Source organism: Oikopleura dioica, chromosome PAR (genome assembly GCF_907165135.1).
Source record: "Oikopleura dioica chromosome PAR, OKI2018_I68_1.0, whole genome shotgun sequence".
Classification (NCBI taxonomy): domain Eukaryota; kingdom Metazoa; phylum Chordata; class Appendicularia; order Copelata; family Oikopleuridae; genus Oikopleura; species Oikopleura dioica.
The window spans coordinates 1,290,838-1,312,425 of NC_137293.1; the positions used below are offsets into that span (position 1 = coordinate 1,290,838).

General features: G+C 40.1%; 7 protein-coding genes, 1 long non-coding RNA gene and 1 other non-coding gene across 12 annotated transcripts; 3 read left to right on the forward strand and 6 right to left on the reverse strand.

Moving 5' to 3' along the window:
* The first annotated feature begins 1,961 nt into the window (after window positions 1–1,961).
* On the forward strand, window positions 1,962–3,615 carry LOC145701072 (N,N'-diacetylchitobiase-like). Its single transcript, XM_081778300.1, has 2 exons — window positions 1,962–2,212; window positions 2,266–3,615. Exons 1-2 carry the CDS (start codon window positions 1,962–1,964, stop codon window positions 3,440–3,442), a joined length of 1,428 nt encoding a protein of 475 aa, XP_081634426.1. The 3' UTR covers window positions 3,443–3,615.
* A 183-nt stretch (window positions 3,616–3,798) lies between these two features.
* LOC145703269 (N,N'-diacetylchitobiase-like) lies at window positions 3,799–6,871 on the forward strand. Its single transcript, XM_081780606.1, has 7 exons — window positions 3,799–4,116; window positions 4,155–4,329; window positions 4,530–4,745; window positions 5,920–6,181; window positions 6,254–6,327; window positions 6,511–6,609; window positions 6,654–6,871. The coding sequence occupies exons 1-7, from the start codon at window positions 3,799–3,801 to the stop codon at window positions 6,845–6,847; spliced, it is 1,338 nt and encodes a 445-aa protein (XP_081636732.1). The 3' UTR covers window positions 6,848–6,871.
* A 57-nt stretch (window positions 6,872–6,928) lies between these two features.
* Window positions 6,929–8,471, reverse strand: LOC145703215 (uncharacterized). Its single transcript, XM_081780543.1, is given in 7 exon segments — window positions 6,929–7,094; window positions 7,144–7,272; window positions 7,382–7,649; window positions 7,651–7,982; window positions 8,023–8,108; window positions 8,168–8,286; window positions 8,337–8,471. Coding segments are annotated over 7 exon segments (1,065 nt in total). The 5' UTR covers window positions 8,396–8,471; the 3' UTR covers window positions 6,929–7,022.
* Window positions 7,284–7,355, forward strand: TRNAD-GUC (transfer RNA aspartic acid (anticodon GUC)). Its single transcript has one exon. It is a non-coding gene; the product is annotated as a tRNA-Asp (tRNA).
* Window positions 8,472–8,684: 213 nt separating the features above from the next.
* LOC145701073 (putative methylcrotonoyl-CoA carboxylase beta chain, mitochondrial) lies at window positions 8,685–11,274 on the reverse strand. Its single transcript, XM_081778301.1, has 9 exons — window positions 11,132–11,274; window positions 10,942–11,084; window positions 10,728–10,900; window positions 10,215–10,479; window positions 9,802–10,005; window positions 9,622–9,756; window positions 9,432–9,578; window positions 9,237–9,358; window positions 8,685–9,195 (listed from the first exon to the last, which is right to left on the reverse strand). The coding sequence occupies exons 1-9, from the start codon at window positions 11,272–11,274 to the stop codon at window positions 8,896–8,898; spliced, it is 1,632 nt and encodes a 543-aa protein (XP_081634427.1). The 3' UTR covers window positions 8,685–8,895.
* A 274-nt stretch (window positions 11,275–11,548) lies between these two features.
* LOC145702883 (uncharacterized) lies at window positions 11,549–13,462 on the reverse strand. 4 transcript variants are annotated; one of them, XM_081780176.1, is made up of 6 exons: window positions 13,328–13,462; window positions 13,159–13,277; window positions 13,014–13,099; window positions 12,267–12,973; window positions 12,162–12,222; window positions 11,549–12,005 (listed from the first exon to the last, which is right to left on the reverse strand). In XM_081780176.1, the coding sequence occupies exons 1-4, from the start codon at window positions 13,384–13,386 to the stop codon at window positions 12,764–12,766; spliced, it is 474 nt and encodes a 157-aa protein (XP_081636302.1). In that variant the 5' UTR covers window positions 13,387–13,462; the 3' UTR covers window positions 11,549–12,005; window positions 12,162–12,222; window positions 12,267–12,763. The 4 variants fall into 4 exon arrangements, with proteins under 4 accessions (XP_081636302.1, XP_081636303.1, XP_081636301.1 ...); XM_081780177.1 differs by lacking the exon at window positions 12,162–12,222; XM_081780175.1 differs by having other exon boundaries at window positions 11,550–12,225.
* Window positions 13,463–13,675: 213 nt separating this feature from the next.
* LOC145701074 (putative methylcrotonoyl-CoA carboxylase beta chain, mitochondrial) lies at window positions 13,676–16,263 on the reverse strand. Its single transcript, XM_081778302.1, has 9 exons — window positions 16,121–16,263; window positions 15,931–16,073; window positions 15,717–15,889; window positions 15,204–15,468; window positions 14,791–14,994; window positions 14,611–14,745; window positions 14,421–14,567; window positions 14,228–14,349; window positions 13,676–14,186 (listed from the first exon to the last, which is right to left on the reverse strand). Exons 1-9 carry the CDS (start codon window positions 16,261–16,263, stop codon window positions 13,887–13,889), a joined length of 1,632 nt encoding a protein of 543 aa, XP_081634428.1. The 3' UTR covers window positions 13,676–13,886.
* Window positions 16,264–17,487: 1,224 nt separating this feature from the next.
* LOC145704153 (uncharacterized) lies at window positions 17,488–18,489 on the reverse strand. The gene is made up of 3 exons (XR_014134428.1): window positions 18,435–18,489; window positions 18,279–18,391; window positions 17,488–18,231 (listed from the first exon to the last, which is right to left on the reverse strand). It is a non-coding gene; the product is annotated as an uncharacterized LOC145704153 (long non-coding RNA).
* A 1,600-nt stretch (window positions 18,490–20,089) lies between these two features.
* LOC145704798 (uncharacterized) lies at window positions 20,090–20,673 on the reverse strand. Its single transcript, XM_081782268.1, has 3 exons — window positions 20,371–20,673; window positions 20,210–20,334; window positions 20,090–20,164 (listed from the first exon to the last, which is right to left on the reverse strand). The coding sequence occupies exons 1-3, from the start codon at window positions 20,468–20,470 to the stop codon at window positions 20,090–20,092; spliced, it is 300 nt and encodes a 99-aa protein (XP_081638394.1). The 5' UTR covers window positions 20,471–20,673.
* Window positions 20,674–21,588: the final 915 nt, after the last annotated feature.

Sequence of the window (21,588 nt, forward strand, 5' to 3'; positions counted from 1 at the left end):
GTCAAGCTGTCAGGGCTTATGCGAGAACAAGCGCTAAGTAAGAGTCATTAAGGGTGTACCAAAGCAGCATCATCGTTTGCCCGCCACGTGCGCTAGAATTCTCTAAAGAGCGTTTTCAGCAAAAATATCAATAAATCCGTTTTTAGTGGAGAATATTTTATCAGATTCTAACAGACGTAAATTGACAGTCTCTCAGATCCGTTGCGTCATCTCCAGGCCATTTTTGCCCGCTGATAAGAGTATGTACCACTTTAAGGAATAACTCTGGCGCTCGGGCTCGGAAATGGGTGCGGAGAATTAGAAGTGGCCGGTCGGAAGATACACGTCTCCGCCCGTCGTCGGCTCATAGAAAACAACTTGATGGGTACTCAGCCGCAACTTCCTCCACGAACGTCATTTACATGATCAAAAATAGACCATGGAGAGACCATGGAAGAAGGATAATAGAGAAAAATGTCATAGAATGCTCTTCGTTCAAGTAACAATTTGATACTTACGAAAACAACATCCTGACAGACCACAGACGTGTCCTAGACAAAATAGCACCCATGTTCTGACCGAAAAGACAAAAGCGCTTGAATCTCAAATTCACCGCGAAATTCAAGTAAGCTCGGTCAAACAACGGCTCAACATCTCCTACCCAGTCATTTAGTAGTTCTACCCGGCATGTCTGATCGAAATGTTTTTTGCAAAGTTTCTCATTTATTCAATCTCATTCTTTTTTTCAGTACGAAAATCGCTGCCAGTCGGAGCGCTTCAAATTTCCAAACTCGTGGTGACCAAGGACGCTGATCCAGAGAAGAATGAAGATCTTAAATTGAGAATGAGGAGTTTCAGGGGTCGAAAGAACTTACAATAGCGATGTAATCCAGCATCGAATAAATATAATCGCCGATTTTCGCCAAACCCGCGGAGATAACTTCAAAAACTCCATGAAAACTCAAAGACAGAAGAAATTGAAAGGAGACTGTAAGAAGCAGCAATGAAAAACCGGTGCCAAAGATGATGAAAATCGCCACTTTGAAAAATTTGAGAACATCGTGATCTTGCCCAAAGACTTTTTCTTTCCTGTCATCGCCTCGTCTCATCGCTTCGGTCATTCCGGGAAGCTTGGAGGGTTGAAATTTCGAGAGGTTCATCGAGTGGCCCGTCATTCTCTTATTTCACGTCTTACTCTCTCTCTCACTTCTCCCTCTTCTTGAAATTATGAAAATTAGCGGGCTTTTTTTACGACGCACTTTTAGCGAAATTTTGTTCGATCAATTTTATTGCCTTTTTACGGTACTCTCCGCACGCTTCTAGGTTTTTTCTTCTTTCAAAATTACAAATTGCCAAAGAAATAATTCAAATTCTCATTTACGCACTCGCAATTATCCCGAGCAAATAATCAGAAATTACATCCAAAACTCGGAAGCTAAACGATAATTTTAGAAAGAACCACAAGAAAGGGCCACAAAATCTTGCTGAGATCATTGTTAAAACAAGGTCTTGTCCCGCGTTGTTTTTGTTTTTGCTCTTGTTATCAAACTTTAAAGTGGCCACAAGGACATGCTTAGGAGCATTAGGCGAGTTAAGATGCAGATTATTCAATATTTTTATTGTCAATTTTGAGAAGCCTTCTTGTCAAAAATTACCGATAATGAGTTTATTGAACATCGAATGGCTATTTTATTATGTTGATTTTATTCCTCCACATCTTTAGAGTTGGCATCAGAGTGAGGATATAATTTGGGAGCGAAATACTGTCGTTTAAACTTCAGTAATGATGACACATTACCACAAAAATGCTTGTGGTTTCGCTTATAAAAACTGTCAAGGAAGGCAAATGGAATCTTTGCTCGTCATTGATGCTTTTGAAATTTGCTTTTTAATAAATTTGTGTTTTCGAGACCCCCTTCCACTCATTTCAGTAGTCCTCGATATCGACGAAAACTAGAGACAAGAGAGAAAATAAGAATTGCATGAAGCTTCTTTTGCTTCAACTCGTGGCGCTATCAACGCAATTAGCGCCACAGGAGTACCTCGATAAATGGGCGAGGAATTTGTTTATTGAGTATACTGTCGTAAATAATCTAGTGCGGACGACGGAATTTGATTATCCAGCGAATGAGGACGAATCTGCTTTTGAATTTAGAATATCAATCACAAATACTGGAACGGAAGAGCTCAATCTTCAGCCGCATTGGTCGATCTACTTTTATCACAGGAACTGGTTCTCTTCCTTGATTTCAGGAACCCTGAGATTCAATAGAAACCATGTGAAAGCGACACGATTCTCAGGGTTAACTCAACAGATCCAATCTACGAGCCTTTCAACATTGGCCAAGGCCTGGAAGTTGCTCATGTTGATGGGCAATTATGGACAATCACCCCTGTCATAGGAGAATGGGCCCCGCTGAAGATTGGTGAAATGATTGAAATTAATCTCAAAGCTCTTGGCTGGGTGGTTTCCGATTCCACCATCATGCCCAATTGGTACATTGCTTGCGTAGATTATGAAGAGTGCTCGGCGAAGAATCTTGAATCTACAAAAGTAACTGCTGACCGTGGCTTTACGTTCAACAGACCAGACTTTGTCACTGAATTCCGCGGCGACAAAATGACAAAACGAGATGTTTTAGACGCATCCACTGTACCTATGGCTCCAGACGTCTGGATGATGAACAACAATCTTAAAGTCGTTGAAGATGGAAAATCAGTGGAAAAATATGGCGTGCCGATTCTCCCGGTCCCTTCGTTTATCGAAACAAAACCAAGCACTCTCGAAGTTCAAAATGGAAAGGAACAACCTAGAAACGGAGTTCCGATCAGTTCGAGAAAATGGATTTATGACTATCAAGAAAATCTCGCTTGCCCAAACCCAATTTGCAAGGAATGTTTACCTCAAAGCGGTCAAGGAACTGGTGGAACTCAGTGCAAATGCCAAGTGCTGGAGGAGCGACAAATTGGTGAAAAATGCATCCCATCGAGTACAACACAATGTTCGACATGGCTTATCAGAGTTGGATATTTGCATGGCGGGGATAAATGGCGACTTGCTACTTCATCTGATATCGTCTTAGACATAGCAACCTGTGAAGATATTCCGGAAACCCTAAGCTTCATAACGAAGCTGATTGATAAGGTTCGTGAGACTGATGATGCTATGATCTTTACTGGAACCATGTCTGATGCAGGGCCTCGATTTGAGCATAGAGGCGTTTTTATTGATGTCGCGCGAAATTTTTACCAAGCTGGAACAATAAGTTCATTAATGAACATCATGCAGAGAGTTAATTTGAATGTTCTGCATCTTAAACTTGCTGATAACGAGGGCTGGCGACTCGAAATTCCAGAACTTCCGAAATTAACTGAGCTTGGAGCAAGCAGATGTCATGATCCTGCTGGACATAGTTGTCTCATGCCTCAATTAGGAACGGTTCAAATAGTTTATCTCGATTGAAATCAAGGATGAGAATATTCACGAGCCGCTTTTAGGTTCTGGTGCCGATGTAGAGTCTCATGGAACAGGACATTTCACAGTTGCGACGTTCAGGGGTCTGCTTGCCGAGGCATCAAGAAAAGGAATAACCATAATTCCAGAGCTTGGGGCTCCTGGACACTCAAAAGCAGCAGTGAGAGGACAGTTTTAAAAATCATAAATTTTCAATAGGATTAAAATAATATATATTTTCGATGTTAAAGAAAATCGATGATGTTGCCGTATTGATAATAAGCGCTACACTTATTTCACTTCCGATAGATACTGAAAGAACGAGTTGATAACTTCGCTAAAGTTAACTAAAACTCAATGAAGCGATGGATGAAAGATCTGGTGATTCTTCAAAAGAAGGCGATTTCCGACTCTCAGATCCTGACCAAGTGGAGCTGTCCGCTGATTCCCATGGTTTCTACAATAACGTCATGAATCCCTGCATCAATGGAACAAGAAACTTTTTGGAAGTCGTAACGAAGAGTCTTTGGGCAACAATGGAGGATAGTTCTCATAAGATGAAGCATATTCATATTGGTGGAAATCAAGTGAACATGGAAGTGATTAAAAGTAGCCCTGCTTGTCAGGCAATAATGGCAGAGCGAAAAATCAATGCTGAGCAGATTCTTCATGAATTCTTCCAGGTAATGGTATTTTTGGGTTTATATTTCAATGATTTAAGTGGTATGTTACCATGACTTCCAATGTCGGATTCCAGATCCATGCTTGGCAAGATATTTTCACTTATGATGATGAAAAAACAGGCTACAAAGAGGTCTACCCGGTCGATGAATGGGAACTGGCAAATGGAACTTCAATCACTGCTTATCATCATCGAAGTCGATGGAATACTTCAGGTGAAATATTCTAGAAGTTTTCCCAACAAACCATTTTAGTTTCTTTCCGTAAATACGTGGTATATTGTAAGTTTTTATTGATCGTAACAATGAGTCAAATCATTATACTATGTCCGAAACAAGGACTCTGTTTTCGTCATGACTTTACTTTAGTCTACAAAAAAAGCTCAATATAAATCGCAAACTAAATTATGAATAAGAAACGGAGGTTGGTCATCTTCTCGCAAACGCTGGCTACAGAACCGTCCTGATGCCAACGACTCATCTCAATTTTGATGCTGCGCAATCTCCTGATCCTCAGATGCGAGGATCCATGAACGATGCTCGGTTTTCCGATCTTGTCAAAGTCTTTAGCTTCCGCCCTCTCAATTTCTACGAAAATGCTTTGTATGACTTTTGGGGAAATCGACAAAACAGTAAAGTAGAAAGTTTCTACCAAAAATACTCCGTGTCGGGGAATCGAACCCCGGTCGCCCGCGTGACAGGCGGGAATACTCACCACCAGGGATGTGCCTTCGCAGTGCGGATTCCGCACTAAACTTCGCAGTGCGAGGTGCGATTGCGGAAATTTCGCACTTCGCACCGCACTCAGACCTGATATTTTTCATCGCACCGCACTTCGCACTTTCCGCAAAATTTTTGAAAAGTGCGATTCTTTTCGCAGTCGTATCCCGCACTTTTTAACCTTCCTCGCACTTCGCACTTTGCGGATTTTGCGGTCGATTCGCCGACAATTTCTGTCAATTTTTGTCAATTGACCAAAATTTTTCTGCTGGAGCGTGCCTTCGGGCCGTCTCAGCCCCGTTCCATGATTTTTAAGTTTAAGGGGCTTGACGGCCCTTCGGGCCGTCTCAGCCCCGTTCCATGATTTTTAAGTTTAAGGGGCTTGACGGCCCTTCGGGCCGTCTCAGCCCCGTTCCATGATTTTTAAGTTTAAGGGCTTCACGGCCCTTCGGGCCGTCTCAGCCCCGTTCCATGATTTTTAAGTTTTAGGGGCTTGACGGCCCTTCGGGCCGTCTCAGCCCCGTTCCATGATTTTTAAGTTTAAGGGGCTTGACGGCCCTTCCGGCCGTCTCAGCCCCGTTCCATGATTTTTAAGTTTTAGGGGCTTGACAAAGGCTTTGAACTCTGAGTTGATCAATCTCAGTTCGTCCCCAACCCCACCTTCACCCATCATTTAAAAAATTCAAATTTTTTTTGTTTTTGCCTCAATTATGGTTTTGATCGAAAGTTTTGGAATTATTTCGGGTACGGAAGAAATTTTCGGCGATTTTTCTTTTTCCCACTCGCAGAGAATCGCAATTATTTCGCACTTTTCATCAATTATCCGCACTTCGCACTTTCGCACTTCCGCACTTTTCGCACTATCGCAAAATTTTCCGCAGTTTTTCTCCATATTTCGCACTTCGCACTCTGCGTCGCACTGCGAAGATAAATTTGAAAAAATCGCACTTCGCACCGCAGAAGAACCCGCAAAAAAAATCGCACTTCGCACCGCACCGCACTCGAAAAAATAGCAAAAGGCACATCCCTGCTCACCACTATACTAACACGGATCTGTGGATGAATCGATAACAGCATGAATTTCAGCACCCAGCTGCGACAATTCAATCGTACGATGCACGAGCCTGAGTGAGCCGGATAATATCGTCGGAATTCACGCTGGAATCTGGAGCCAAGAGATACTTGAAGGCAATCATTTCTACAAGCAGCTGTTTCCGAGGCTTTTTGCTTTTGCTCAACGCGCCTGGGCCGAGGGGTCGTGGGAGCAAGAACGAAGAACGGATCCATGGGCGATTTTTCAGGATCAGAAGTTTCTTGAAGACTTTAATTATTTCCGATACTCTCTCAGGTAACCAATAAATTATGGCCCATAACTTATCGGCCATAACCTCCAACCAGCACAACCGCATACAATGTTCAGATACGAGCTTGACATCATGGAAAGCAATAAACAACAATATTGGCTTCCTAAGCCTGGGGCTTATACGCAGAACAGTATGTTATATACCGTATATATTTCTTTTTTGTATATTTAATATATTTATATTAATATAATATTTTTATATTAATATATTATCATTTAAATCTGTACTTAAGGCTGACGAAGGCCCCTTTGAGGCCGAAACGCGTCCCAAAATAAATTTCAATCATCATTTAATATATTTGTTCTATTTTAAGGCGGATGGGGATTCAATACTCTTCTGAAATACAACGATATTATGTTCCGACAAAAGGGTGACTCTGATACCCGCTGGAGAACTCTAAGTGAAGTTGCTCGTAAGTCTTTCAAACTTTAAATTCACTTTTGACGGATTAACTAGACCTTGCAAATACTGAAACTCTGATGGAAATGGTCACTTGTGGGAAAGCTTTCATCAATGACCAGCCGCTTTATATCTCTCCACCCATGGAATTTATTTTCAGCGAAAGGATTTTCGAAGAACCTCGACCGGACAGTGCCACAAGTCTCCTTCCTTCTTTCTTTCTTTTCTTGAGCATTTTCTATCTGTTCTGATTGCTGTAAAATAAAACTTCTCAAAAAGAGCTAAGGACGCTGTTTTTCTTCTTTTAAAATAAATATTTTTATTACAGGTACATTATTGCAAGAAGAACTATACAACAGTAGTAGTGGTATATCAGTACGATTGGTTTTAGTAGGCATTTGTAAACTGGCGGGAGATGTAATAAACTCATGTCTCTATATCGCCACCATGTGTCGAGCTGTCATCGGCGAGAGATGTTACTCTGGAAAGCGTTGGTGTCTGAAAATTCCAAAGTGAAAAACCGTATGAACAACAGTGGAAAACATACCCTTGGAGTAGTATCGCGAACACCACCCTGAATTTCCGCCAGCTGTTGTCTGAAGTTGTCGCCCATCGGGTCATCCTCGATTCTGAAGCTTCTGTTTCTCATTCCCAGTCGATCAAGAGTCGATTCAAACTAAAGAAGCATCCGTGTTAGTATAGTGGTGAGTATTCCCGCCTGTCACGCGGGCGACCGGGGTTCGATTCCCCGACACGGAGCGTTTTTGGTACACATTTGTTCTCACCTCCATTTCACTCTCTGTTTTTGGCCCGAGCATCATCTCTTGTCTTTCTCTTCTATCGATGTAACTAAGGATGACAGGCACTCCAAAGACGTTGAAGAGCGAATAGAGGATGAAAATCGTCCAAACAGCCCAGCTGATTCCGTCGCCAGCGACGATTTCTTTGGAAGATTTGTCGACTTTGTTGATGATTTGAGTCATTCTTCCATGAAAATGAGCGAGAAGAGCGAGTTGGAGGATGACTTGAAGAAGAATTGCTGTTTTAGGCGTTTTCATTAGCCCAAACAAATTTTTGGCAAGTATACGCAATGGGGTTAAAACCAAAGAAGCGCCCTTTTCCTGATACAAATGCATAACCAACAGATTTGATCAATCTGACACTAGCGCTCTCAACCGTCGTCAACCAAGCAATTGACATCATCAAAACCACCAGCGGAATCGCAGACGTCCAATAGAGCTGCGGAAGAACATCAAATCGCATTTCATCAATTGCTTTTGCATAATCAACAGACTCTGAAAGAAGCGGACAGACTTCCACCAGCTCGATGTTCTTTCTTAGGTAGGCAGCCCATTCTTCTTTGTCGAGTAGGGTTGATCTTATTTTCTTAAAAGGGTTATCTATTGAAAAAGAGGAAGGAATAAACCTGAATTCGTTTATCATCATTGCATCCATCAACATTCTCAGCGAGGTGGATTAATTGAGGGAAAATGGTTTTTCGATATGTTCCATCTTTCAAGCTCAAAAAATGCATAAAGAAAAATACTATTCTTTAGTTTTTCAAGCTTTTCCTAGTCTATCTTCCATAAAATCGACAGCATTTTGCGTCCCTGCGATAGATTTCACTACTGCGACGATATAAAGAGCATTAGCTAAGTAGGTAAACCATCCGATAAAATTCGCGCCTGATCTGAATTTATTCAAAAAATCAGTGAACTTTAAAAATCGGAAATTTGCTACCTGAGTGAGAAAAAGCAGCAGAACGAGGTGACTCTCGGGCACAAAGGCGATGAGCTCATGATTTTTTTCGGATTTGTCTCTTTTAATTAGATATTCTGCATTTCTATTTTATGTTTTTAAAAGGAGAGAGGAAGGTGCGGGAGTTATTTTAAGGTGCTTCGCCAACCACATCGATTTTAGTCCTGGCGTGCCCGTCGGGCGAATTCTAGTTTTTCCCGAAATATTTTTCAGGTGCTATAAATCTACAGATTAACTCTAAGATGCCCTTTTTTCATTTGATAGATTGCCTTGAATTTGGACCTGAAGACGGTTCTAGAGCTAATCGTTTGAATTAGCAGCTGATAACAGTTTAAATCATTTCTTTTTATTAATTATCGTAGGGGAATGCTTTTTTCTTACAGTGTACATAGCATCAACGTTTAAAATAGAGATTGAGAAGTTCAAGGCGTTTTTCCAACTTCTTCTGTCGTCAGTCGTCCGCCAGGAATAAATTACAGTGGTAAGTTAACAGTAAAAATCACCAATAAATTTAAAATATTCTTCATCCTTTTTTTCGTTTCTAAAGCCTGTACATCGGCTGATAGGTCTCCAATTCTTTCGATTTGATAAAGAGCTCGTGGTTTCTTCCAAATTCGAAAATGTCCATACATTTCTTGAGCGTATCGCGCGTCATTCGGGGGTCAATCGTGCCGTCGTCCCAAATTCTAGCGCTGGAAAAGAAGGACTCGTCTTCCCAGTCGTTTCCGGATCTGAGTCCCATCGAGGCTGGCCAGCGGAAGAAGAAATTAGGATCGTATTGGCGAGGACAGAGGTCGGATAGGCGGTTTGCTCCGGCGCAGGCGATGGTTACTTTTGGGCTCTAGAATTTTCATTCGGAAAATGTTTAAAAGTCTGCCTTACCTTGGATGTAGAAACAGCGGAGATATAAGCAGCTCTAGCTCGCATAGCGGCAGCAGAAGTAGCTACAGAGTCGCTTGAAGCATCGAAATCATCGTGGAACAACGAGTTTTGAAGGAAAACAACTTATTTTCGCATTTTACAATCGTTTTTACCAAAAAAATCAGCTAAGACTCCTAAAGAGCGCAAACACGAATCCTGGAACGCGTCGTTCAGAGGCTAAATGAACGAAATGAGCTCCTTTGAGAGCTGCGTCGGAGTCAAAGTTGCCATTGTTCGCGACGAAACCGACCATATGTCCGCTTACTCGGCCATATCCGCAGACCAGCCCAGTACCGTACAGTTCTAAGGGTGAATAAACGCGGGAAAGTGGAATTGAAGAAGGTACCTTTGAATTCGTGGAAAACAGAGCCGTCTGTAAGGCAAGCAATGGTCAGACGAGCATCAGATTTGGTCGAAGCGACATCGAGAATATCATACTCGACATTTGGTTCTACCGCAGCTTTTCTCGTCGTTGCGAATTCTAAACGAGAGGAATTAAAAGAAGACGAGAAGAGAAGGTGTTTACCTGGAATATTGAGCGTTTCGAAAATAGACCTAACATAGGCAGCAGATTCTTCCTCGTCTCTGGCGAAATAATCTGCACATCCGGAAACGGAGCTGTGGAGCATCGCTCCACCAAGCTCTTCTGCAGTGACTTTTTCGCCCGTCGCGGCTTCTACGAGAGGCGGTCCACCGAGGAACATCGTTCCCATCTTGTCAACGAAAACCACTGAAAAGAAGGAGTTAAAAAAAGGAAGAAAATAGGAATCGAGATGGAAATGGACTATTCATAGGACTTTTAAGCCATTGAGCTCACTTTAGGGGCTCCAAAATTTTAACTATGGATCGGCAATGTATAAATACCCGCCCGAAATAGAGTGACTTGTTTGCCGAATTACATAAGCGCATCAAACATCAAAAAATAAACTTTGTACTTACTTTCGTCACACATAGAAGGCGTATACGCTCCGCCAGCGGTACAGCTTCCACAAACCACGGAGACCATCGGAATTCCCATAGAACTGATGTTTGCGATGTTGTAGAAGTTTCGGCCCCCGTCGTTTTTGTCGGGAAAGATTTCAGACTGGAGAGGGAGGAAGGCTCCGCCAGAATCGACCAGGTTGATCGAAGGGAGGTAGTTTTGGCGGGAGATGTCGGACAATCGATTAGACTTTTGGACGGTGATGGGATAGGAGGTTCCACCCTAAATATTTCGATTAAAAATGAGACTTATTTACAAATTATCTAAACTTGGTCCAGAAATCTATGTTCAAAGCCAGAGGAAGGCTCCTGAGAAGCGGATCCGTCAAGGCTTCAAAGTGTTCTCAGGACCCTTACTCAGGCTCGAAACGCAGATTGACGAGCCCAGTATCTCAATTCAAGCCAATTTATGAAGATTATCATCAGAAAAAATGGCCTCAATTTTAGGAATCAGTGACTTTGTTAACTTACTTTTACAGTAGCATCTGATCCACCAATACAAACAGGAATTCCATGAACCCAAGCGATGCAGGTCATCAGAGTCGCCCTCGGAATCGATCCATAATCCAAATCATGCCCAGCCAAAAGCCCAATTTCTAGCACTTCTGTTCCTTCGTCTTTTATCGCGTTTATTCTTTCCTCGACTAGAAAAAGGTATTGGAAGAAGGGATGAGATTTGTCTTACTGAAATATTTATTTCGGCTAGCATGGAGTTTGTGCGCCTTTTCTGAGCCTCCTTTTCGCGCAAATTCTTCGATTTCTTGAAGCTTTTCGATCCAGTTTAGCTGAGCTGCTTTGTTAGCTGATTTCTGTTTTACAGGGTTTCCACTACGTAACTTCTAGTACTCATTTTCACGGAGTTTTGACGAAGTTACCCTCTGTATAAAAAATCCGTTAAAATGTTGACATCTAGCTTATTTGAAAAAGCTGTAAAACGAATTCCTGAAGCATTAGCGGCAACATCACCGGTCAGTTTCTGCGGCAGTTGGCGAAACTTTCTCACCGCCGTTCGAATCATCCTCTCTTTCAAATTTTTCTTCAAGGCCAAATTTCTTCTTTAGTTTCGTTTTTTTCTCTGGAATCTGTTTTGCTTGAGGCGGCCGTAAAGTTTGAGCGAATTCGCTGTGCCCAAATATTTGGCGCTGGACTGAACACAGGGCAATTTCAATCGGGTTAATCATTAGCCGATCGCAAGAAAATGCGGTACTCTTTTTTCAGTGCTCTTAATTTCGCGAAGAAGAAATTTGGACAGAAGAAAAATATAATATTTTAAATATTTCTCTCGTAGATTTGGGAGGACCGCAGAAGTTCCCATGGGCGCTGGAGGACCTTCTGTTTGAAAACATCTCTCTTGAAATCGCTTCTTTGTTTTCTATTTATAATACGTAAAAATACATTATAATGACGTAAAAATAATATAGCCTATATAAAAAAGGTAACTATTTGATGTGATTTTTCTTATTTTCTTGGAAATATAACTTTTTTGACAGTAACTGGTCGTACAGAATAATCATGAAAATTCTATTGTCCAGAGAAAGGCTTTCTCATCTCTATCATTGAACTTCTCAAGATAAAGACGAGGATCACTTGCGCTTTTCGCATACATGTACTTTCCCGCTTTATCTTCAACAGCTAATATTCTCCATGTAAGACAGACATCTCTATCACCTTCATCGCAATGCTTTTCGAATTTCCATTTTTCGTTTGTATTATTCGCACCATCAAGTTCTTTGTGAAAAATTGCATCTCCTGAATTGCCCTTGTGATAAGCTGCGGCACCATTATTGTCATATGCGTGTGTATTTATTACGTAACCATCATCGAAAGTCCCGTTTTCATTAAATCTTGGGGTAAGCCATAGAGGATGAGGATCTTTGCTCAATTCGAGTTTGATAGCGTAGTCACCTTTCTGGCCCTGCTCGATAAGAAAGGTTTCTTCAGGAATTTTTCCACAATTAATATAAGTCTACTTTATTTTTTATTTTTCGCCAAATGATATTAAAATCAAACCTGATATTTGAGATTAACGAGTGTGGCTTGTTTGAAGCAATAGTATCCATCTCCAGCATTAAAACAAAACAATCCCTCCGGGCAGTCACATGTTTCAGAGGGTTGTTGCTCAGTAGTTGTAGTTGTAATTAAGGGGGTGGTGGTCGAGAAAATTTTTTTCGACTTTTTAAAATTTTGATATTATTTTTAGATTCCTTGATAAAAATGGATGATTTTTGGTCACTAGCTTTTTTGATTGGACCAACTTTATCTAAGAAAATTTTCGATTTAATGTTGTGAAATCGTCACTTTCGTGAATTTTAAAACGCGTTTTTTCGAAGTAATACCAACTCAAAATTGATTTTTATTGCGAGATAATGTTTATTCATCATATTCTTATAATAAAATTCTTAAAAATTATTATTATTGTGATTTTTTTGAAAATGTCATCGAAAAATGAGTGAAAATGACGATTTTTAAGAAAATAACATGTTTTCATTCAATATCTATCTTTTTTTCTAACAAAGTGAACTTTGCGAATCGCGAAAAACCACCAGCGGAATCGCAGACGTCCAATAGAGCTGCGGAAGAACATCAAATCGCATTTCATCAATTGCTTTTGCATAATCAACAGACTCTGAAAGAAGCGGACAGACTTCCACCAGCTCGATGTTCTTTCTTAGGTAGGCAGCCCATTCTTCTTTGTCGAGTAGGGTTGATCTTATTTTCTTAAAAGGGTTATCTATTGAAAAAGAGGAAGGAATAAACCTGAATTCGTTTATCATCATTGCATCCATCAACATTCTCAGCGAGGTGGATTAATTGAGGGAAAATGGTTTTTCGATATGTTCCATCTTTCAAGCTCAAAAAATGCATAAAGAAAAATACTATTCTTTAGTTTTTCAAGCTTTTCCTAGTCTATCTTCCATAAAATCGACAGCATTTTGCGTCCCTGCGATAGATTTCACTACTGCGACGATATAAAGAGCATTAGCTAAGTAGGTAAACCATCCGATAAAATTCGCGCCTGATCTGAATTTATTCAAAAAATCAGTGAACTTTAAAAATCGGAAATTTGCTACCTGAGTGAGAAAAAGCAGCAGAACGAGGTGACTCTCGGGCACAAAGGCGATGAGCTCATGATTTTTTTCGGATTTGTCTCTTTTAATTAGATATTCTGCATTTCTATTTTATGTTTTTAAAAGGAGAGAGGAAGGTGCGGGAGTTATTTTAAGGTGCTTCGCCAACCACATCGATTTTAGTCCTGGCGTGCCCGTCGGGCGAATTCTAGTTTTTCCCGAAATATTTTTCAGGTGCTATAAATCTACAGATTAACTCTAAGATGCCCTTTTTTCATTTGATAGATTGCCTTGAATTTGGACCTGAAGACGGTTCTAGAGCTAATCGTTTGAATTAGCAGCTGATAACAGTTTAAATCATTTCTTTTTATTAATTATCGTAGGGGAATGCTTTTTTCTTACAGTGTACATAGCATCAACGTTTAAAATAGAGATTGAGAAGTTCAAGGCGTTTTTCCAACTTCTTCTGTCGTCAGTCGTCCGCCAGGAATAAATTACAGTGGTAAGTTAACAGTAAAAATCACCAATAAATTTAAAATATTCTTCATCCTTTTTTTCGTTTCTAAAGCCTGTACATCGGCTGATAGGTCTCCAATTCTTTCGATTTGATAAAGAGCTCGTGGTTTCTTCCAAATTCGAAAATGTCCATACATTTCTTGAGCGTATCGCGCGTCATTCGGGGGTCAATCGTGCCGTCGTCCCAAATTCTAGCGCTGGAAAAGAAGGACTCGTCTTCCCAGTCGTTTCCGGATCTGAGTCCCATCGAGGCTGGCCAGCGGAAGAAGAAATTAGGATCGTATTGGCGAGGACAGAGGTCGGATAGGCGGTTTGCTCCGGCGCAGGCGATGGTTACTTTTGGGCTCTAGAATTTTCATTCGGAAAATGTTTAAAAGTCTGCCTTACCTTGGATGTAGAAACAGCGGAGATATAAGCAGCTCTAGCTCGCATAGCGGCAGCAGAAGTAGCTACAGAGTCGCTTGAAGCATCGAAATCATCGTGGAACAACGAGTTTTGAAGGAAAACAACTTATTTTCGCATTTTACAATCGTTTTTACCAAAAATCAGCTAAGACTCCTAAAGAGCGCAAACACGAATCCTGGAACGCGTCGTTCAGAGGCTAAATGAACGAAATGAGCTCCTTTGAGAGCTGCGTCGGAGTCAAAGTTGCCATTGTTCGCGACGAAACCGACCATATGTCCGCTTACTCGGCCATATCCGCAGACCAGCCCAGTACCGTACAGTTCTAAGGGTGAATAAACGCGGGAAAGTGGAATTGAAGAAGGTACCTTTGAATTCGTGGAAAACAGAGCCGTCTGTAAGGCAAGCAATGGTCAGACGAGCATCAGATTTGGTCGAAGCGACATCGAGAATATCATACTCGACATTTGGTTCTACCGCAGCTTTTCTCGTCGTTGCGAATTCTAAACGAGAGGAATTAAAAGAAGACGAGAAGAGAAGGTGTTTACCTGGAATATTGAGCGTTTCGAAAATAGACCTAACATAGGCAGCAGATTCTTCCTCGTCTCTGGCGAAATAATCTGCACATCCGGAAACGGAGCTGTGGAGCATCGCTCCACCAAGCTCTTCTGCAGTGACTTTTTCGCCCGTCGCGGCTTCTACGAGAGGCGGTCCACCGAGGAACATCGTTCCCATCTTGTCAACGAAAACCACTGAAAAGAAGGAGTTAAAAAAAGGAAGAAAATAGGAATCGAGATGGAAATGGACTATTCATAGGACTTTTAAGCCATTGAGCTCACTTTAGGGGCTCCAAAATTTTAACTATGGATCGGCAATGTATAAATACCCGCCCGAAATAGAGTGACTTGTTTGCCGAATTACATAAGCGCATCAAACATCAAAAAATAAACTTTGTACTTACTTTCGTCACACATAGAAGGCGTATACGCTCCGCCAGCGGTACAGCTTCCACAAACCACGGAGACCATCGGAATTCCCATAGAACTGATGTTTGCGATGTTGTAGAAGTTTCGGCCCCCGTCGTTTTTGTCGGGAAAGATTTCAGACTGGAGAGGGAGGAAGGCTCCGCCAGAATCGACCAGGTTGATCGAAGGGAGGTAGTTTTGGCGGGAGATGTCGGACAATCGATTAGACTTTTGGACGGTGATGGGATAGGAGGTTCCACCCTAAATATTTCGATTAAAAATGAGACTTATTTACAAATTATCTAAACTTGGTCCAGAAATCTATGTTCAAAGCCAGAGGAAGGCTCCTGAGAAGCGGATCCGTCAAGGCTTCAAAGTGTTCTCAGGACCCTTACTCAGGCTCGAAACGCAGATTGACGAGCCCAGTATCTCAATTCAAGCCAATTTATGAAGATTATCATCAGAAAAAATGGCCTCAATTTTAGGAATCAGTGACTTTGTTAACTTACTTTTACAGTAGCATCTGATCCACCAATACAAACAGGAATTCCATGAACCCAAGCGATGCAGGTCATCAGAGTCGCCCTCGGAATCGATCCATAATCCAAATCATGCCCAGCCAAAAGCCCAATTTCTAGCACTTCTGTTCCTTCGTCTTTTATCGCGTTTATTCTTTCCTCGACTAGAAAAAGGTATTGGAAGAAGGGATGAGATTTGTCTTACTGAAATATTTATTTCGGCTAGCATGGAGTTTGTGCGCCTTTTCTGAGCCTCCTTTTCGCGCAAATTCTTCGATTTCTTGAAGCTTTTCGATCCAGTTTAGCTGAGCTGCTTTGTTAGCTGATTTCTGTTTTACAGGGTTTCCACTACGTAACTTCTAGTACTCATTTTCACGGAGTTTTGACGAAGTTACCCTCTGTATAAAAAATCCGTTAAAATGTTGACATCTAGCTTATTTGAAAAAGCTGTAAAACGAATTCCTGAAGCATTAGCGGCAACATCACCGGTCAGTTTCTGCGGCAGTTGGCGAAACTTTCTCACCGCCGTTCGAATCATCCTCTCTTTCAAATTTTTCTTCAAGGCCAAATTTCTTCTTTAGTTTCGTTTTTTTCTCTGGAATCTGTTTTGCTTGAGGCGGCCGTAAAGTTTGAGCGAATTCGCTGTGCCCAAATATTTGGCGCTGGACTGAACACAGGGCAATTTCAATCGGGTTAATCATTAGCCGATCGCAAGAAAATGCGGTACTCTTTTTTTCAGTGCTCTTAATTTCGCGAAGAAGAAATTTGGACAGAAGAAAAATATAATATTTTAAATATTTCTCTCGTAGATTTGGGAGGACCGCAGAAGTTCCCATGGGCGCTGGAGGACCTTCTGTTTGAAAACATCTCTCTTGAAATCGCTTCTTTGTTTTCTATTTATAATACGTAAAAATACATTATAATGACGTAAAAATAATATAGCCTATATAAAAAAGGTAACTATTTGATGTGATTTTTCTTATTTTCTTGGAAATATAACTTTTTTGACAGTAACTGGTCGTACAGAATAATCATGAAAATTCTATTGTCCAGAGAAAGGCTTTCTCATCTCTATCATTGAACTTCTCAAGATAAAGACGAGGATCACTTGCGCTTTTCGCATACATGTACTTTCCCGCTTTATCTTCAACAGCTAATATTCTCCATGTAAGACAGACATCTCTATCACCTTCATCGCAATGCTTTTCGAATTTCCATTTTTCGTTTGTATTATTCGCACCATCAAGTTCTTTGTGAAAAATTGCATCTCCTGAATTGCCCTTGTGATAAGCTGCGGCACCATTATTGTCATATGCGTGTGTATTTATTACGTAACCATCATCGAAAGTCCCGTTTTCATTAAATCTTGGGGTAAGCCATAGAGGATGAGGATCTTTGCTCAATTCGAGTTTGATAGCGTAGTCACCTTTCTGGCCCTGCTCGATAAGAAAGGTTTCTTCAGGAATTTTTCCACAATTAATATAAGTCTACTTTATTTTTTATTTTTCGCCAAATGATATTAAAATCAAACCTGATATTTGAGATTAACGAGTGTGGCTTGTTTGAAGCAATAGTATCCATCTCCAGCATTAAAACAAAACAATCCCTCCGGGCAGTCACATGTTTCAGAGGGTTGTTGCTCAGTAGTTGTAGTTGTAATTAAGGGGTGGTGGTCGAGAAAATTTTTTCGACTTTTTAAAATTTTGATATTATTTTTAGATTCCTTGATAAAAATGGATGATTTTTGGTCACTAGCTTTTGATTGGACCAACTTTATCTAAGAAAATTTTCGATTTAATGTTGTGAAATCGTCACTTTCGTGAATTTTAAAACGCGTTTTTTCGAAGTAATACCAACTCAAAATTGATTTTTATTGCGAGATAATGTTTATTCATCATATTCTTATAATAAAATTCTTAAAAATTATTATTATTGTGATTTTTTTGAAAATGTCATCGAAAAATGAGTGAAAATGACGATTTTTAAGAAAATAACATGTTTTCATTCAATATCTATCTTTTTTTCTAACAAAGTGAACTTTGTTAAACATAGTCCCCCACACGCTCAAGGGTTTAAACTTTCCTCTAAGTTAGTTTTATTTTGAAAAAAATGATAAGTGGATACAGTTTTTTAGGTCAAGAGATGGGTCGACTTTGAAGGAATTTTTCACCATTTTTCCGAAAAAAAATTTTTTTCAAACATAGTCGCCCACATAAATTGGACCCTTTTTAACGTATTTTTAATTAGAGAAAAAAATTTTTTTTTGAAAAAAATTGAGTTTTTTAGGTTGAAAAAAGTCTTAGTCTCGACTACCACCCCCTTAAAGTTGTAGTTGTGGTTGTAGTTGTAGTTGTAGTTGTAGTTGTAGTTGTAGTTGTAGTTGTAGTTGTAGTTGTAGTTGTAGTTGTAGTTGAAGAAGTTGTTGTTTCTTTTTCACAGATCGGATTCGGACAATAATCACAGCCAGTTGGACAGTGTTCCCCACATGGACAGGATGCGATACAAGCTAATTGATCGTTTGAAATTTAATATGAAAAAGCTCTCGTCACTTACTTTCATATTGATTCTCACAAAATGAAAAACAGTAGTCAGTCTCGCACAAAATATTACAGTAGCCATAATCAAGACGGCAAAGATGCCTGCAATCTTGAAACAGATCCTCATCTCTTAAGATCATTTGTTATTGTGATTTTGAAAATAGATTCCTACAAGCATCGCGGAACAAAAGCTCTGGAAAGATGTATAAAAATACTGAACAACATCTCGCTTGTTCCCCTAAATGAAATTGCATGTGATAGAGAAATTCTGGCATGTTGCACTTTTCTCATGAAATGGTATTATGCAACGTTTTCAGCTGGGATTCTGAAAAGTGTCTTCATAAAAGAAGAACTTTTATGAGCCTTGATTGGAAATCCTTGAATCCGACATTTTCGAGTGCTGTCTTCACCGCGGGTGATTTTCCTCTTACACATTTTTCCGGCTGATAAGCGCATGTAATAACTTCATTTTGATTGGAAAGGCGGAAAATGGTTTTCACAAGCACACAACATCTCGGTTTTCTTACAGTAATAACTCTTACTATCGGCATTTATCGATCAGATATTTTCCAGAGCAGTTTACGAAGACCGACAACCGAAAAACTTGAGCCAAGATTAGATCCGTACGAACAAACCCTCGAAGGCGTAAAAAGTCTCAAAGGAGATCAACTTCAAAAAGAGCAAGAGCGATTAGAGAAAATTTCGAAAGTCACAAATTTCGAAGAATTCGGTGTTAGAGAAGATCAAAACTGCAACGACTCGCCGCGATTTTTCGATTCTCCGCAGCCGAGGACCGCGATCTCGTCCTTTCCGGGGTCGGGAAACACTTGGGCAAGGCATTTGCTTCATATGGCTTCCGGTTACTGGGTATTTTTGATGTTCGTCAGAGCAATTTTCATCGAGTTTTAAGGGGGAGGTCGACGAGAATCGGGATTTCCGTGACCAAAAATGCGGAGAAACCCGATTAGATAGTAGAATTCTAACTTTTCAGATTTAAAGAAAAGGCTTTGAAAAATAAACCGGCGAAAAGCAGAAAAAAAAATTTTTTGAAAAATTTTTCAAAAATTAGGGTTGAAGTGGGGGTGGCTCGCGACCGAAAAATCTCGAAAACGGAGTTTTTTTTTCTTCATCAAATATAATTTTTAAGACCCTTAAAAATTAACCGGCGATCAAAAAATTAAGGGTAACTTTCATAAAAATTTTTTCTTATTGATTAAAAATATTCGATTTTCGCCAAAATCGACATTTTTAGCCATTTTTTCATGGAAATTTCTACAAAAATTATAAAGACTAGGATTTTTTTATAATAATTAGTCAGAAATCATTTTAAAACAATGCCTAGTGCATAATAATCAGTTTCAGATAGTTTTTGGACGAAATCACCAACTAATAATTTCAAGTTCGAGACTTAAAATCAAAAATTTTACATTAAAAAGTTAACAAATTGAGAAAAAGCTAGAGACCAAAAATACTCCTTTTTTATCGAGGAATCCAAAAATATAATCAAAATTTTGAAAAGGCGAAAAAAATTTTCTCGACGACCTCCCCCTTAAAGACGGGGAATAGAAGAGGCTCAAACCACCTGAAACAGTATGGCTGGCAAGGCGAAGATCGAGACTGCAAAGATGGAACAACTATCGCCCAGAAAACCCACAGACTCAGTAAGAACAAAGCCTGCAAATTCGAAAGAGGCCTGGTGATTGTTCGGAACCCATTCGAAGCGATTCTCGCGGCTTATAATCATCACAAAGCTGGGAAAACTGGCGAGCCACCTTATTCAGGAAAGAAGTCGAAATAAGAAATTAAATTTATTCATTGAAAAGGGAGTCAGAATCCTTCTAAATTCAAGTAGCCACCTTCAAGATTCGTTACATTTGTGTAGCCAAGAGCTTCCAATGTCTCCTGAAACAAGTAGTTCATTAACGAAATAGACCAGGAGGTCCGTACCTTAGCAATATTTCCTCGAACACCTCTTTGACAATAGACAATTATCTCATCGTTTGGTGCTGGTTTATGTCGACCATACTTTCGCTCAAAAGCTCTTGCATCGATTTTGAATTCGTTTGAAAGAGCTATCAAATATTTCATTGGTAATTTTGTATTCCTACCAGTATGAGGAATATTCATGAAAGAAGCAGACTTGAGCCTCCCGCCAGAAAGTTCTGACCGTCCTCTGACATCAAGGAAGAGAATCGACGAGTCCTTCATTTTCTCTCAAAACTTCATCAGAAATATTTCTCTCAGTCGATCCTACTGCTCCCATTTTTCTTTTTCTTTATCCCGACTTGACCCGATTGCAATTGATGAAAAAATTGCTGATCAATACGGCTGGATCTAGAGATTTTAATAATTTGATTTCTGCCAAAAGTTTTCAAAACGAAGGAGTGGCAACTGTTCGTGCGGCAGTGGATAAAGCGATGGACTCAATTTCATCAGGAATGGGCTGAGTTTGAGGGTCCAAAGTATATTTCCTGTTTTGAAGATATAAATAATGACACAACAGCGGAAGTAGGAAAATGGCTTGAGTTTTTGGGATTTGATGATCGACGGCTAGGTTCGTTTATTTGAACCCTAACCCTAACCCTTAACCAGACACTAACCAAAGCTCAAGGCCTAACTCAAACCCTAACCAAATCGTTAGCCCCGAGTTAGGGCCCCTTACTGAAACCAAAACCTTAACCCTAACCCTTCCTTATTCATTTTTAGGCTGCGTCAAATACGATCCAGTTGGCCAATTCTACCGACAAAAGACGAAAAACTATGACCACATATTTGACCCTTTTCAAAAACTTGATATTTTTCGCGAAATCGAAGTCGTTTCAAAGCTTTCGCAAAAATATTTCGAAAAAGATTGTACTAAACTCTTCAAGTACGAAAAATGCTGTAACAACGGAACTTTTCCATATGAATAAATTAAAGTACTGTTAATCTATTTTAGTATGTCAGGAGTAAGTTCGAAGTTGTCAGAAAGAGGACATCAATATTTCGATATTTGAGACTACGGAAGGAGAAGTAATGAAGCGGCTTAGTAGGGATGAATTATTGATTCTGAGGAGAGATTCTTTCGCGTAAATATTTGATATAAAGACGGAGCAGAAAATATATATCTTAATAGAACTCGTTTTTTTCGATGTAAAATCAGAATGCCATTCGAAAAGGAGCTCATTGTGGAGAGAGACAAACGCTATGGACAGAGACATGTGATTCAAATCCCGAAGAGTTGTGTTCAGTGCTGCTTTATCCTGAGTTTCGTGGTTTTGCTTTTGTCAGGATTCGTCGTTTATCATATTATGGCCGAAGATGAAGAGGTTGATCTTGACCAGAGT

Excerpts from the sequence above, each read along its gene's own strand:
- LOC145701072 (XM_081778300.1), top strand. The coding sequence starts at position 1,962 with ATGAAGCTTCTTTTGCTTCAACTCGTGGCGCTATCAACGCAATTAGCG. Across the intron at positions 2,213-2,265 it reads TACTTTTATCACAGGAACTG|CGACACGATTCTCAGGGTTA; the intron begins GTTCTCTTCCTT and ends ACCATGTGAAAG.
- LOC145703269 (XM_081780606.1), top strand. The coding sequence starts at position 3,799 with ATGGATGAAAGATCTGGTGATTCTTCAAAAGAAGGCGATTTCCGACTC. Across the intron at positions 4,117-4,154 it reads TTCTTCATGAATTCTTCCAG|TGGTATGTTACCATGACTTC; the intron begins GTAATGGTATTT and ends CAATGATTTAAG. Across the intron at positions 4,330-4,529 it reads AAGTCGATGGAATACTTCAG|AAACGGAGGTTGGTCATCTT; the intron begins GTGAAATATTCT and ends ATTATGAATAAG.
- LOC145701073 (XM_081778301.1), bottom strand. The coding sequence starts at position 11,274 with ATGATTCGAACGGCGGTGAGAAAGTTTCGCCAACTGCCGCAGAAACTG. Across the intron at positions 9,757-9,801 it reads CGAAACGCTCAATATTCCAG|AATTCGCAACGACGAGAAAA; the intron begins GTAAACACCTTC and ends CCTCTCGTTTAG. Across the intron at positions 9,579-9,621 it reads TGTTTTCCACGAATTCAAAG|AACTGTACGGTACTGGGCTG; the intron begins GTACCTTCTTCA and ends ATTCACCCTTAG.
- LOC145702883 (XM_081780177.1), bottom strand. The coding sequence starts at position 13,386 with ATGAGCTCATCGCCTTTGTGCCCGAGAGTCACCTCGTTCTGCTGCTTT. Across the intron at positions 13,100-13,158 it reads TTTTATGGAAGATAGACTAG|ATGGAACATATCGAAAAACC; the intron begins GAAAAGCTTGAA and ends TGAGCTTGAAAG. Across the intron at positions 12,974-13,013 it reads ATGATGATAAACGAATTCAG|AAAATAAGATCAACCCTACT; the intron begins GTTTATTCCTTC and ends AACCCTTTTAAG.
- LOC145701074 (XM_081778302.1), bottom strand. The coding sequence starts at position 16,263 with ATGATTCGAACGGCGGTGAGAAAGTTTCGCCAACTGCCGCAGAAACTG. Across the intron at positions 15,890-15,930 it reads TAGCCGAAATAAATATTTCA|TCGAGGAAAGAATAAACGCG; the intron begins GTAAGACAAATC and ends ACCTTTTTCTAG. Across the intron at positions 14,746-14,790 it reads CGAAACGCTCAATATTCCAG|AATTCGCAACGACGAGAAAA; the intron begins GTAAACACCTTC and ends CCTCTCGTTTAG.
- LOC145704798 (XM_081782268.1), bottom strand. The coding sequence starts at position 20,470 with ATGAAGGACTCGTCGATTCTCTTCCTTGATGTCAGAGGACGGTCAGAA. Across the intron at positions 20,335-20,370 it reads CATGAATATTCCTCATACTG|CTCTTTCAAACGAATTCAAA; the intron begins GTAGGAATACAA and ends AATATTTGATAG. Across the intron at positions 20,165-20,209 it reads TTCGAGGAAATATTGCTAAG|GAGACATTGGAAGCTCTTGG; the intron begins GTACGGACCTCC and ends TACTTGTTTCAG.